This window comes from Cyprinodon variegatus, unplaced genomic scaffold, assembly GCF_000732505.1.
Source record: "Cyprinodon variegatus isolate N-32 unplaced genomic scaffold, C_variegatus-1.0 Scaffold260, whole genome shotgun sequence".
NCBI lineage: Eukaryota > Metazoa > Chordata > Actinopteri > Cyprinodontiformes > Cyprinodontidae > Cyprinodon > Cyprinodon variegatus.
The window spans coordinates 989,763-1,003,787 of NW_015150713.1; the positions used below are offsets into that span (position 1 = coordinate 989,763).

At 35.2% G+C, this 14,025-nt stretch overlaps 2 protein-coding genes across 2 annotated transcripts in view; both read right to left on the bottom strand.

Annotated features, from left to right (window-relative positions):
- Positions 1-2,326: 2,326 nt before the first annotated feature.
- Positions 2,327-4,993, bottom strand: LOC107089669 (shematrin-like protein 2). Its single transcript, XM_015382574.1, has 2 exons — positions 4,793-4,993; positions 2,327-3,255 (listed from the first exon to the last, which is right to left on the bottom strand). The coding sequence occupies exon 2, from the start codon at positions 3,238-3,240 to the stop codon at positions 2,722-2,724; it is 519 nt and encodes a 172-aa protein (XP_015238060.1). The 5' UTR covers positions 3,241-3,255; positions 4,793-4,993; the 3' UTR covers positions 2,327-2,721.
- Positions 4,994-5,851: 858 nt separating this feature from the next.
- The window catches only part of LOC107089692 (ras association domain-containing protein 2-like), an 18,823-nt gene continuing 10,649 nt past the window's right edge, over positions 5,852-14,025 (bottom strand). Inside the window, exons 6-11 of the mRNA XM_015382615.1 lie at positions 12,445-12,551; positions 11,475-11,617; positions 11,248-11,401; positions 9,341-9,462; positions 9,134-9,231; positions 5,852-9,028 (exon numbers count right to left, since the gene is read on the bottom strand). Coding sequence (XP_015238101.1) covers positions 8,959-9,028; positions 9,134-9,231; positions 9,341-9,462; positions 11,248-11,401; positions 11,475-11,617; positions 12,445-12,551 — 694 coding nt within the window. The 3' untranslated portion in view covers positions 5,852-8,958. The remainder of the gene's footprint in view (positions 9,029-9,133; positions 9,232-9,340; positions 9,463-11,247; positions 11,402-11,474; positions 11,618-12,444; positions 12,552-14,025) is intronic.

Here is a 14,025-nt window from a genome sequence, read left to right on the forward strand (position 1 = left end):
AGCCATTTGATTCATTTAGTGGGCCATGCACATGCATGGTGATGATGGTGACAATAATAATAGTAGTAATAATAAAACAATATTAATAAAAACAACAACAACAATAATAATATAGTATAATGATTATAATAACAATAACACTCACTCACTCACTCACTCACTCACTCACTCACTCACTCACTCACTCACTCACTCACTCACTCACTCACTCACTCACTCACTCACTCAAATATTCTAATTTTGTGAGTTTTGGAATTGTTATGTTTATGTTATGTTATGTTTATTATTATAGTTATAATGGTCTCCAGTGGGCCGCACAATGGCAGCCCACTGCTCCCCAAGGGATGGGTTCATTGCAGAGAATTCATTTCGTTGCTCTGTACTTGTGACAGTGGAATGACAATAAAGTTGAATTCTATTCTATTCTATTCTTTTCTATTCTATTCTGACACCACACGAAGGCAGCACTAGTTGCAAAGGGAGAAATAAGATATTTTTAAGTAAAAAAATGTACATAATGTCTCATTGTAGAGTGGAATGAAATGCAGAAACTGAATGCAAAATAAAAGTTTTATGTCATTTGGAGACATCGTTAGAGTTGGTTTGCAGGTTTTCGGTTGTTTTAACATAATCAGATTGGTGTGTTGTAACAATGACATTGTTTACATGTTTAACTCTGTACAAAATCAGTTTATCTCATGTGAAGTGTAATCTGTGCAAATCATGAATTTGTGTTTTTAAACCTGAATTAAATTAATATGAATAAACTTGTCCCCCTTTTTTCCCCTTCTTTTATTTAGGATTCTGATGCTGACTTGACCCCCTTTTCGAAAATATTTTCACAATTGGCATCGTTCTTTTCATCATTATAACTTTTTTGAGAAAGTTTTGAATTGCCATTGTAAGAAGTTTTGTTTTGACAGCAATTCAACATTTGTTTCACTATGGTTTTCCTATCTGCATGACAAAACAATAGTGCAGGAGCATGCCTTAATAAATGAGATGTTTACTCACTTTGTTTTTTTTTATCTAAACTAAGAAGACTTATCATGCAGATCACATGGTATGAAAGTGATGTTTTATTTAGATAAAACATCAGACATCATTTCTCACTTTTTCTTATATAACTTGGTCTCCCCTGATTTGGCAGATGAACCCTTGTTGTTTTAACCACTGCTTTACACAGTCTCAGTTTGATTATTAACTCATTGCTATTTGAGAACTTTCAGGGATTTCCAATAAAGTGATGTCCAGTTTGCTAGTATCGTTCTCCCCTTATGGAAAAACAATTTTGAAGATGTGTGGCCCAAAAGGGACTGATTTTGGGAATCTCTCATCACTAAAAATAGAGTTAGCTAGCTTTTAAGATGTTGTTGAAATGTGCGGGAATATCCTTTAGCATCCAATAGGGAACTATCTGTCTGTCCTGGAGTTGATCAAACAGAGTAATACGAGAATACCTTCCACAGTGATACCTTCTGAGGTATTTTGTCTTACAATATTGATCTTATAAGGGTTTGGGAGTTTAATGGCCTGCAGACAATTTTTTTTTAACAGAATAATGTAATTTTTAACCTAATTTATTAGTTTACGATTCATTGATTCTCTATACATTAAGTTTTTGGTAATCTTTATTAAATCAAATAAAGTTCAGTGCAGCAGTGAACTAGGCCTATAGAGTACAATATCTATGATTTACTTTGATGTAATAAATCAAATTTGATCTTTGTTCAAACAGTTAAAACAAATGTATCTCTAATGGTGCATCTGAACCTAGATTATTACTCAGCCGGACATTAAAGATGATCATACCTTCATTTCCCCTGTTTTAGGTCAGTAGATTTAACAAACTTTTTTACAGAACTATACTAAAAGAGAAAGAGAGTATTTTAAGAGTATTTAAGTATTTTAAGAGTTCACAGACTTTGCATTGAACGTATCAAGTTGCAATAGATTCATTTGTTGGATCTACTTAATGCAGAGTTCAGACACACTGCTTTCATGTGTGACATTATGAACTCTCTAGCGAAACAAAAACAAAGAAGCTATCCACAACAGAACTTTGGGACTCGGGACTTTAAATGGACATGGACAAATTTACTTGAATAGACTTCATTATTTCACCCAAAAGTTAAGTTTAAAACACCTGTTATTTAAAAACCTACTTTCATACCCTAAATACATGCCTTCTTACTTGAGTAAGAGTTGAGTGACAGAAAAACATCAACACCATTTTCTATAATTCTTTATTAATGTAAGACAACAATATAATACACTTATACACATTTATATATAAATGTATATACACAGAAATCTTCAACATGGTATAAAATAGGGTATACCTATCAAAGCGTAGGACACAGTAGCATTCAAAATGAAAAGGAACGTGTCTCTAACCGAATTAGATCTTTATAAAATACACACATAGGTTAATTGACCATATTGTGACAGAATATAATTTAATAACATCAAGTATGTAGCTGGTTTTAAATCCTCTCCTGTTCTGATGTCTTGATGGAGAAATGGATGATGCATGATGTCATAATGGGACTCCCTTTAATTGGATGGATATGATTGCGGAACCATGAATGCTGATTTAAGTGATTATATGAAATGTTCTTTAGAGATTTAATGGGCTGGAGATGAGTTTATATTGCTCCTTGTTACCAGGACAGATATGTGGTCTGTGGGGGAAAGTAGATCTAAGGTTGGTCTCCAGCTCTACATCACAGCCAAGCAGTTACCCATCAGCAGGGACGTTATGAAGCCAATCACAACAACGATGCTGTTGTAGATGGGCCCACTCGATGCTGCAGTGTAGTACTCCAGGTCTCCAGAGCCCTCTGGCTCATATCCAGGCCTTGGGCGGTAGCCGCCTCCAAAATGAGGGGAACCGTATCCTGGTCCATATCCCCCATACCCTCCATATCCTCCGTATCCTCCATACCCCCCATATCCATATCCATACCCAGGGCGGCTCAGAGCAGACCCAATCATTGCTCCTCCTATTGCTCCTGCCGCTGCTGCTCCGGCCACTTTCCCAGCACTTGGACCACTTCTCTGTACCTGAACAGGTGCAGGTCTGTAGGACTGACCACCCCATCCGCGGCTGTAGCCTCCTCCTACCCCTCGACCAAAGCCACCGCCTCCACGGCCCCGTCGGGCCTCAGAGCCGGGCAGCAGCGTGCAAAGAAGCAGCAGACAGAGGGCCACCGTGACAGGGGCCTTCTGCAGGTTCATTCTGGTCTTTCTGTGCTGGAATAAATCACAATAAAAATCAGTCAGGTACATAAAAAAACATTCACATTTGACATGTATATCTAAGATTAAACCATGTGTTATTGTGTTTTTAATGACTGATTTAATCAAGTAAAAGTAAAATCCCTGATTGGGAGTCATTACTGCAGTTCTGTGACAAAATGTTTTCCTTTTTTGCTTTCTAGAATTTCTGCCATAATTTTATATTTCATGTCATCGATGTCAGTACATGGGCAGCTCATTAAATACAAAAAAATAAACATTATCCTCTGAGTTTTCTGTTTTCAGTGACCTGGCAGGGGCAAGAATCACTCACAAATATTAAAGTAGCACCCTAGGAGGGAAATAAGTAATATTAGAATAAAGAAAATAAATATAGCATTAAAAAGAAATCCTCCTAAATGGTGCATTAAGGACTGCCTGGTTGGTTTTAATGCACAATGTATTCTTACACAACCAGGCAATAATAAGTGCTCTGTGCAGCTTTAATCCATGTATATCTTTGCATCGTCGTTACATTAAAAGCACTAAAGAAGGCAGCTTTTAATCCCGCTTTGAAAAAAAACACATCTTACATAAGTGGAAGACAACAATAGAGCTAACGTGAGATCAGGCTGCTTTCATAATCTCTATGTCCTTTTAATTCGGATCGGCCAGATTAGATGGCTTTGGATCTGTGGCCGAGGCCTGCTGGGCCAGTAAACAGGTAGAGTTCCCTGAGAAGATATTTTATTCTTGAACTTGTTTTTAGTTTATTCCTAATAAAAGAGAGAAAAGTCAGGCCGATTAAGAGTAATTTGGACAAAGCTAATTTAAAATAAAACAACTGATTTACTATATAAAAGAAAAGAAAAAAAATTACTTAAATATTTTTCCAGCAGAGATCCGCAAATCCAGGGGTGCATCCGTGTTTTGATATCACTGCTTTCAATGCTGATGTAATACCTTTATAACCAAAATAAGGTTATATAAAGAGGGAAGTTGTTGATATATTGCAATATATTAATGAACAAATAGCAGTAGGCCTAATCTAGGTTGATGTAACTTTTCATAAGGAAAAAAAATGAAAATTGTTTGAATCTCTGCTTCCCTTTAAATATAAATATAATTTTCTTTTTTCTGTTTTTCTGTCTGTCTCTGTCTTTACTCTGCTTCTTATAAAGATTTAGTTCAGTATAGAAATCAAACCTCTTTCACCTTTACATATGTGACTGATTGAAGGTGTGGCAGCCTTAGCTCGGCCATCACCTCACCATAATCTGTCTTCTTATGATGCGTCTAGGTTATAAATACCCCAGCTCAGGAACTTGGAGAATAATCCAGGAACCCTCTTAGATTAAAGCAATTCAGACTGATAAACATTGCTTTGTGCATAAACAATACTTTCTATGGACGTCCTTTGACTAACAGTGGTAAATAATAATAAAATGTTGGAAATTAGGAAATTAAATTTATTTAAAATGTCAATATTTTCTTTGCTTCAAACATGGATAAATTAAGTAGGTCAGTCTAGTAGAAGAGTAAAAAGGCTCACCTGTTGATGCCGATTAAAACCGAGTGGTTCAGTTGTTGCTTGTTGTCTCTGTGAAGACCTTAGGACAGCTGATGCTTCTTTGACCGTATGCAGGAAAGAATGAGTATCTCCAGCCTGTTATCCTCCAAACAACCTCTATCAGGTGGACTGGATTCTCTAATGCTCATTGGCTGAGCGATCAGTAAGCCGTGGGACCGACGACATCTCGCACTTAAATAGCTATGAGGGACACTGAGGGAGTGTTTGTTTCTAACTTGGTCTAAATGAATAAACCTCTTAGAGAAGAAGCTAGAATGAGTCCCAATCTCTCTCCTGAATTTTCCATTGGGATGTAATGAGTATGTACATTCCAGTAAAAATGCATCTGACCTGTAATTTCTTATGTTTCATTTTATTGTTTCATTTAATTGGTTAAGTAAATTAGAAAAATTTTCCCAGGGACCATTGGGGACCCCTGGACTGATTTTGTGCTGACCACCAAGTTTCCGAATGACCCACCGGCAAAGTGGGCTGGTGTTTCAACACAAAGTCTGTCTTTTATCATGATTTTTGCTTTCTTTTTAATAGTGCAGTAAACAGCATTTCTAAAACCCGACCCAAATCTAAACCGTACTGATGATTTAACTTGGTTAATGTAGAGACCAGTTTTATAGAAAAGTGGCTGACATCCTGTCATTGGTCTCTGAAAACAAAAAAGAACATAAAAATTTGTGAACCCCCCCCCAACAAAAATATATATAGTGTCCCTTTTTTTTCTTTTAGAAAGGAAAACCTACAAAATGTTCACATATATGTTGGAATTAGAGGATGGTAATTATCCACTTATTTAAAAAAAATTGGGCTCATTTTGGAGCAGATAACACATTTTATACTAAATAAATTAAATCCTCATTGAACAAAATTAGATTTTATATTTAGTCAAGTTATTTGGAAATATCAACCTTTTCTAAAATAAAAAAAAAAAAAAATAAACATTTCAGTGTGACTGCAAACAAAACAGAAAACACTTCAGCCACTTTGAAGATTGTTAACCTGAACCAAACATACAATCTACACTTTTTCCAAAGACAGCTTTTTATTAAATAACATAATCACTGTATGAAAAACAAACTTCTTTTTTTGAAGGGGCAGCATGAGTTCTTCACATTTAAAAAAGCCATTTAAAAAGTCAATTGAATGTAAAAGACGAATAATAAAGCAGGCAAGTATAATAAGTCTCTAAAAATATAAACATGCGCTTTTAGAGTCTTAAAGAAACTGATAGTCTGCTGTGAATTATCCAGAGAGTGAGAGAGAAATGCTAAAGACATAAAATATGCAAAGTACTGCTCATTAGGAGCTCATTCATACATGTCAGACATTCTTCTTTGAAGATCACTAAAGTAATTCACAGCTTTAACTGGCTTTCATTATTTTTTTTTCTGTTGTGCTTCTTGTGTTTAATCTGTCGCTAAACATGAAGGAAAGTCCCAAAAAAGGTGAGTTGTTATTGTTGTTATTGCCTTTTCGCATGTTTTTAACCAGATTTTGTTTACATGATACAAAAAAATAAAAATACAAGAATCAGTTGTGTAAAAAGACTGTAAATCTTATATAAATCAACAAAGCGAGCACATAATTTCATAAACATTTACCAAAAAACCAACCTGTATTTTATGTATGCAGATAAATATTCACTGATTGACACAATTCTTTTTGAGTAAATCAGTGAGAGCAACTTTCAGACCGAGGAGAATAACATGAGCCGGTGAAATAATGCGTCACCTTCACACTTTGAAACAAGTTCAGTGAGTTAATGAGCTCCAACAAGAGACTTAAATGTTTCCTCAGTCTCAGACATGACCTGGTTCATAGTCGTGTCAGCTGTACTATGCTTAGCAAAAGTATTCATACCCAATTAACTTTCCCCACAATGAGTTTTATTATAGAGATTTTATCAGCTAGACCCAAAATAAAAAAAAAATAATTGTGAAGTGGAAGAAAAATAATTTGTTTTTAATGCTTTTTTTTTTTTTACATAAATTAAAATCTGATAATCTGATGCTTCTAAATAAAATATGGTCCTTTTAATCCCAACTTAATTTCAGCTGCTTGTGAAGGCTTCAGAGGTTTGCTAGAGAACATTAGGAAATAAAATGCATCTTCGTAGTATGTTTATGAGTTAGATTGGCCCAGTCTACATCTAAGCTACATCTAAGGACTTGCAACTGGCATTGCTTTAAAAGGTAGTCCAACAAAGTCTAAAAAGGCTAAAAACAAACATCAGTCAATGTTTGGACCTCTCATGATGCAACATTTTGCTTCCACTTTACAGCGATTCACAATTTTACATCAGTCTGTCAAGTAAGATTCCAGTGTCATTATGGCAAGCCGTTTAAACATAAATTCGGTTTCGTCTGACCATCCATAATTACATTCCAGATATCTTAAAATACATTTTGACTAGAGAACACCACATTTTGACTATCCAGAATTGTAATTTAAGATATCTGTATTTACATTCTGATTAGGAAGGATAATAATTCAATATATCTTAAATTACATTTTGACTAGTCAAAATTTCTTTCAAGATATCTCAAATTACGACACCGGATTCATCATTTAAAGCGCCACATATCGGTAATTCATATGTAAGGGTGCTGAAAATAACAGTAAATGGAGCTGATTTAACTTTTCCTCCTGTGGATTAAACTGATAGTAAGGAATGTTTTTAGGAATGATCCTCCTGGAAGCCCATTAAAAAGATCATGACACATTTTAACTAGTCAGAATGTCAATTTAAGATATCTTTAATGGAAAATCTGAATAATTCAAGATATCTTTAATTAATTTAGATGTATCTTAAAAGGAATTTCGAATAGTCGAAATTACAATTCAAGATATCTTTAAATTTGTCCTTTCTAGTCATTATTTGCTTTTAAGATATCTATAATTTAGTTTTCACTAGTCAAAACTGCATATCTCCTATCCTAAAATAAATTTAAGATATCATGAATTATTGTTTCATTTGATATATCTTTAATTAGAATTATGACTAGTCAAAACTAAAATCGATATATCTTGAAATTACTTTGACTAGTCGTAATTTAATCGTAGGTATCTGAAATGTGTATTTCAGATGGTCAGTAATTCATTCTAGATATCTTAAATTTGCGTCTCCATACAAGTTAATGGTAAATCTGACGTCATTTCGACTAGTCAGAATGTAGTTAGAGATATCTCTAGTCAAAATACCTATTCGAGATATCTTAAATCGCTAAAACGTCTCATCATTAAATAATTTGAGATATCTTGAATGTAAAGGCGTTACAGCCGAATTTATGTTAAAACAGCTTGCCATTTTAACAACAAAAAAAAACTAGAAAAAAAAAAACCTCATATGTGGGAAATATTTGAAAGTATAGCATCAAAATATTAAACTCAGAACAGAAAGGAAATTACCAAAAGTACAAAAGACGTTTTTCTTTTTTTACATAAGCATCATGAAAAATCATCTGCAGAGCTAGGAACATGAAAGAGCCTTCAGATTTACCAGCATAAATGAAACCAGGGGAATAAATATAAAATCAGTGGCCAGATTCCCACGGCTGCTGATCAGGGAGGCATGTGAATGATAACAGTGACATCAGAATTCAGATCTAAAACCATGTGCTTTTTTTCTGCTCTTGTGCTTCAAAAATTGATTGGCTCATATTAAAAAATGTTGATAATTTTTAAGGATTTTCTGCTTTTTTAAAAGAGGCACTTCACCATACTGTAATCATTTCACTTTACAGCTGTGCTTGAAAGGGATTAGAATAATATCCAGAGGAAGAACAGGTGACGCGGCCCCTGATTTAAGAGTCAGGCAGCTAAACAAATAAAAAAAGGTAAAATTAGTCAGGAAAACAGAAATTCAATTCTGTGTGTGGTGTATGGAAAGCATAAAATAAAAACAGAGGTAATTTCATTTTATCAAGATCCATTGTTACTTTATGTGAACTATCATGTAAACGCAATCCGCTAGGTTTATAATCCGCTAGGCTTCACATGCTGTCTGCAGGTGGAGTGAATTGGAGGAAATTCAAAGGAGCTAGATCTCATCTGTGAGTCTATGAACTCTGTTGGTGACAGCTGGGACGATGTGGAGTGTGTCCAGGCGTGAATGAGTCCTCACCAGGATTTGGTTAAATACACTTTGTTCCTTCTGGAAGACCACGAAGCTGCTTTTCAATGATACACCGAAGGTAATTATACCTGTACGTATGGAAATAGGAGGATATAAAATGTCGTTTTCGGGTGTACAAGATTTATTATCTCAGTTTCTTCAAATGTTTACATTAAATGTTGTATTCATGTTACCTTCTTCTCAGTTTCTGCACCTCTCTGTCTTCTTCTTCCTTCAACTTGGTGATGAAACTCTGAAGGACAGGCATCTCAAACTTGATATATTGTGCCACCTGGAAGAAAGAGGAAAACCTTTAATGGAGTAGTTCCCGTATTTAAGATCCCTCTTAGGCCAGCATCAAAGTGGGAGGACCATGTAGGAAAATTCATGCTATGACTTACATCATAAGTGACTTCTTCGCCCAAGTCTTCTTCCATGAGGAAAACCTTGCAGACCTGCTCACAGGGGCCCTGCATGACTCTCAGCACCAGAGGAAAGTCAGTCCGCTTCAGTTTCACACGTTCTGAAACACCAGCATAAAAAATGCACCAACATGAACTAAACACAGAAATCATGTAGCTAAACCTGCTAAATAGCTTGTTGACAGTAATCAGCCAATCACATGGCAGCTACCTAAGTAACACTAAACATTAGAATAGTAAAGAAATGAGATTTAACCAATTTAAACATCTGCTGATCTATTAATTTTAAACAATAATCTCATTAAGAAAAACTGTCTTGTTTATCTAAAGCTTTCAGTTTTACTTGACTGTAAACAAAGAACTTAAAAGAAATCCTAAAAAGGTTTACAGTAACATCACATCACTTTGCTCCAGCGAGGCTCCAAAATGACAGCATTATGTTTTAAAATTTTTTCACAGCTCCTTCTCGATAACTCTAAACAGCTACAGCGATATATGGATTGGTCTCAGAAACCGATATCAGCATTAGTTCAAATGGGTCTGAATCATTTTGAAAAGGGCCCCGGGCTGCAGAATCTAGCCTTAATTTATGTTGAAAATAAAGAAACAAAACAGATTTTATTTTGTCTGAATTGTTGTCATCCGTTCACATCTCCTCATGTCCAAGCAGCACAGGGACATCAATGCAACTCTTTGCTCAGATTGTCTTTGTCACTAGCTTGCATACCATCAAGTGGAGCAACAGGAGCAATTCAAACAGTATCTACCACTGCTTACGCACAGGGAAGGATGGTCGCTGCCAGATGTTACCATGGAGGCAATAAAAAAACAACATAGCACTCTCCCCCTACTGAGGTCCGTTTCACGAAGCAGGTTTACCGACATCGCTAAGCTGTCTTAACATGAAAACAGGGATATTCTGACTTTACCGGTTCATAAATAAGAGTTTATTCAACCTCTGTTTCAGTCACTGTAGCAACATTCTCCCCAGAGCTAACCTGGTAGGTAGCAGGTTTTCTTCTGTAAACTCGGAGTGTCCTCTGTCTCCGCATGAGATTATCCACATGTTCTATATATTAGAACAACGTTTTTAGACTTGTTTTTCACCTCCTGCTAGAAGATTTCCCCTAAATAGATACATTGATCCACTACAATTCAATAAATAATCCCATAATATTATCGCAGTCACAACAGACTATGGCAAGGCATTTTGATATGTACCAGTTTTACTGAATATGTATTTTCTGATATCTGAAAAAAAAAAAATTTTTTCTTTGCCTAAATGACCGTTTCAAATGAAAAGACGTTCTCCACATCTAGAATAAACATTCTGGATGACTAGAAATACATTTCAGATCTCCATATTCCTAATATTACTGGTCAGCATTTGTATTATTTTAACTATGAATTTTTTTTTTCAGATATCACAAATAAATTTTCAGTCAAGCTGAAAAATGTAAGAATGGCCACTAAAATTGTGTATATATTTCTAGATGTATAAAACCTAATTCTTACTAGTATATATTTTTTATTTTTATTTTCTAAAATTCAGTTTCTGCTACAAAAATGTAATTTAGAAAATATATTATAGTTCAGTCAAGGAGTGTGATTTTGATAAGGAAGAATCTTATTTTATTGATCTACAAATTGAACAACAGTGAGGAGTGCTTTTAATAAATGTAAAAACGGCCTGTCATAAACCCAGAGACAAAATGCAGACAAAAGTTTGTAAGAGCAGACTAATTTAAACAGCCTGTAATATGACTTTCTGTGATATAATCTCAAACAGAAGCTGAATGCTCAGAGAAAGATGATATAAGATGGCTCTACGAGCACCAAATCATTTCCATGTAGAAAAAAGATAAAACCAAACAACCCTCACTGACCTCCACTTGCGTGGACAAGATAGAGTGCAAAATCCTCGGGGCTGTTTTCAATTTTAAACTTGTTGAGGAGAACTCGGAGCACCTGGGGCGTGGTCATACAGCTGTTTATCCTGACGTTAGTGACTGAGCCATAAGCAGGCGTAAACACTGCTGTCTAAAAAAAAAAGAACAAAAACATTAATATTGTATGTATTATTTTCTATTTCTGAATAATTGGAGATTCACACCTTATGGTTGTAAAAGTGTCCATTGATGGAGAATCGATGGCGTCTAATTTTCCTCTGGTCGCTTGGAGACCGCCGCTGGCCGCGTCTTAAAACCCCAGCATCGCTCTTCGTCCGGAGAAGCTGAGCAAAGCTCTCACTGTCCTCTGAGCATTGAGTAAATAGATTATAAGATTACTTTTGCTGAAAAAGGTAGAAAAGCATTCACTGGTCGTTAAAAACTACATTTTACAATTATAATTCTTCTGGAGAAAACGATTTGTTATAACGATATTCTAACAAACATCCAATCAGCTTTTCGATCAACCTTTATTATAATTAGCGAAGCACAATAACAGGTAAAAAACAAAACACTCTGAGCTATATGTTGGTTCTACAGATAAAATGAAAAGGTCTGATTTATTGAGGCTTGTGAACATGAACATTTCTTTGGGTTTACCATTTCTGCTGACACTTCAGGGCCACAACATTTAATTGGGAAATGTTGTGATTTAGATGTAATTTTGCTGCCTTGCCACTAGTTGGCAGCATGTTCTTATAAAGTAAACAAAATACTGTATGCATACAATACTGCCTGCTTCAAAAGACAACACCACTAAATACATTTTGGATGACAGATGATGAGCTGGTTGACATCTCTTATGCTTCACGCATGTACCAGTGAATCCAGCAGATTTAGCTTTTTCTGCTTAGATGACATTATGGATCAGGATGTTTTCATGCCATTACTCTCTTGATCGCTTTTTCAGTTAACATGCCGTCATAATGGAGAGAAGCAACAAAACTTCTCAGTTTTCACAATTAAAGAAATGATTTATCAATTTAATTAAGCTAAAATGATGCAAATTATAACAATGTTGCTTCCTATCCCCATACTTACTGACAATGATTAATAGATCCTTCATCTCCCTCTGAGATTAGGTCATTAAACAATTAAAGGAAAACGTTTGGCACTGCCTGAAAAGTTACTGACCTTCATCCGACACCCCGTTGTCTTCATGTTTGCTGTCAGGTGGAGTCACTTCCACAGTGGGAAGACTTTGTTCTACGTTTTGTTGACTGTCTGTGCTGTTGGGAGACCTGCAGATGTAAAGAAGAGAAACAAAAGAAGTATTTAAGAGCTGAAAAATCACAAAACTTTAAAGAATATCACAAAAAAACAAAAGAAAAATTGCAATGCAGACCTAAAATAGATTTAACATTCAGAGGGATCCCTACTTATATTTTATAAAAGGACAGTATACATTACATCGACCTTGTTAAAACAGGAAATATGCATTTTATAGCAAAAAGAAATGCTGATTTCCAGGACAGGTTGATTTCTATAGCTAAATAAATGAGACAGGAGCAGAAAACACATACACCACATTTTTGGATTGTTCAAACTCTGTCACCTTTCCTGTTAAATGGCAAATTTAATACCAACACATGTAGGCTGATTTTTCCCTGTGACTATTATTTGTTAAAACCCAGTAGGAGACCATAAACTACATGTGCTATGTCGGTTTTAACTCCTGGTGCTACTTTAACATTTTTTTTTTACAAGAACTAAAAAAAAAAAAATACAATTTTGAGCCCATATACATGGATATCTGAGAAAACTGAAATGATTGATGTATTTCAATTGTTCAATTCAGAAATTGAAGCTCTACATTTACAACAGTGATATATTTATAGGGTTTATTTAGTTGATTTTCACAAAAGCCCTTTGAGCCTATAAAAACACTAAATTCTGTTTCTTCTAATATCTGAATGATACACATGATACAAATGGCCAATTAAAGAGCTTTTCAGTGGAGTAAAGCTATGTTGTGGTAAAAATAATAATTGGAAGAATGCTGACAGGTGTTATGCCATTTATATCCTTCAGATTAAGCCAAGTAATGTGAGGCTGAGTGTCCATGAAGCTTATCCAGCAGGAGTTGGTCAAAACTTTCTGTGTATCTAACATGGAGCCCCAGAGTCTCATAGAAAAGCAGAAAAGGGACAGTTAGAAACAGTTTAAGCTCTATTGTGATGTTTTCACAGCCAGTGAAGGCTTGGAGAGCCATTATATCTCCTGGCTTTGTGTTTAACAAGTCAAAGCAGCCATCAACCTCTGAAGAGAAGCTCTTTAAAGATGCAGATTTCATTTTCCATACTACCATATCAAGGACTAATTCGTCCTTAAAAGAGCATGGTATCAATGTTTTTGACCTCAGCTGGACCAAATCTATTCCCCTTAGAGAGACTATGATCTAATATCAAGGAAAAGATGTGAGACTCTGGGATGACCTGTAGGCTGTTATCAAAGCAGTCCGTCTCCTCCATTCCTCATCAGCACAGCCACAGATTAAATCCTTCCATGTAAAACTGCACTGATGCAGGAATTTATGCAAAAAGAGCCCCAACAAAGTTCCTGATGGATCAGTGGATGAACATCATTTTCAGTAGGATGGCTTTTTTTGTTGAAACCTTTTTATTGATGTGACGATTTCTTCACAAATTGATATGAATGAATAGAAATTGATTATAGAAAACTATATATATATATATATATATATATATATATATA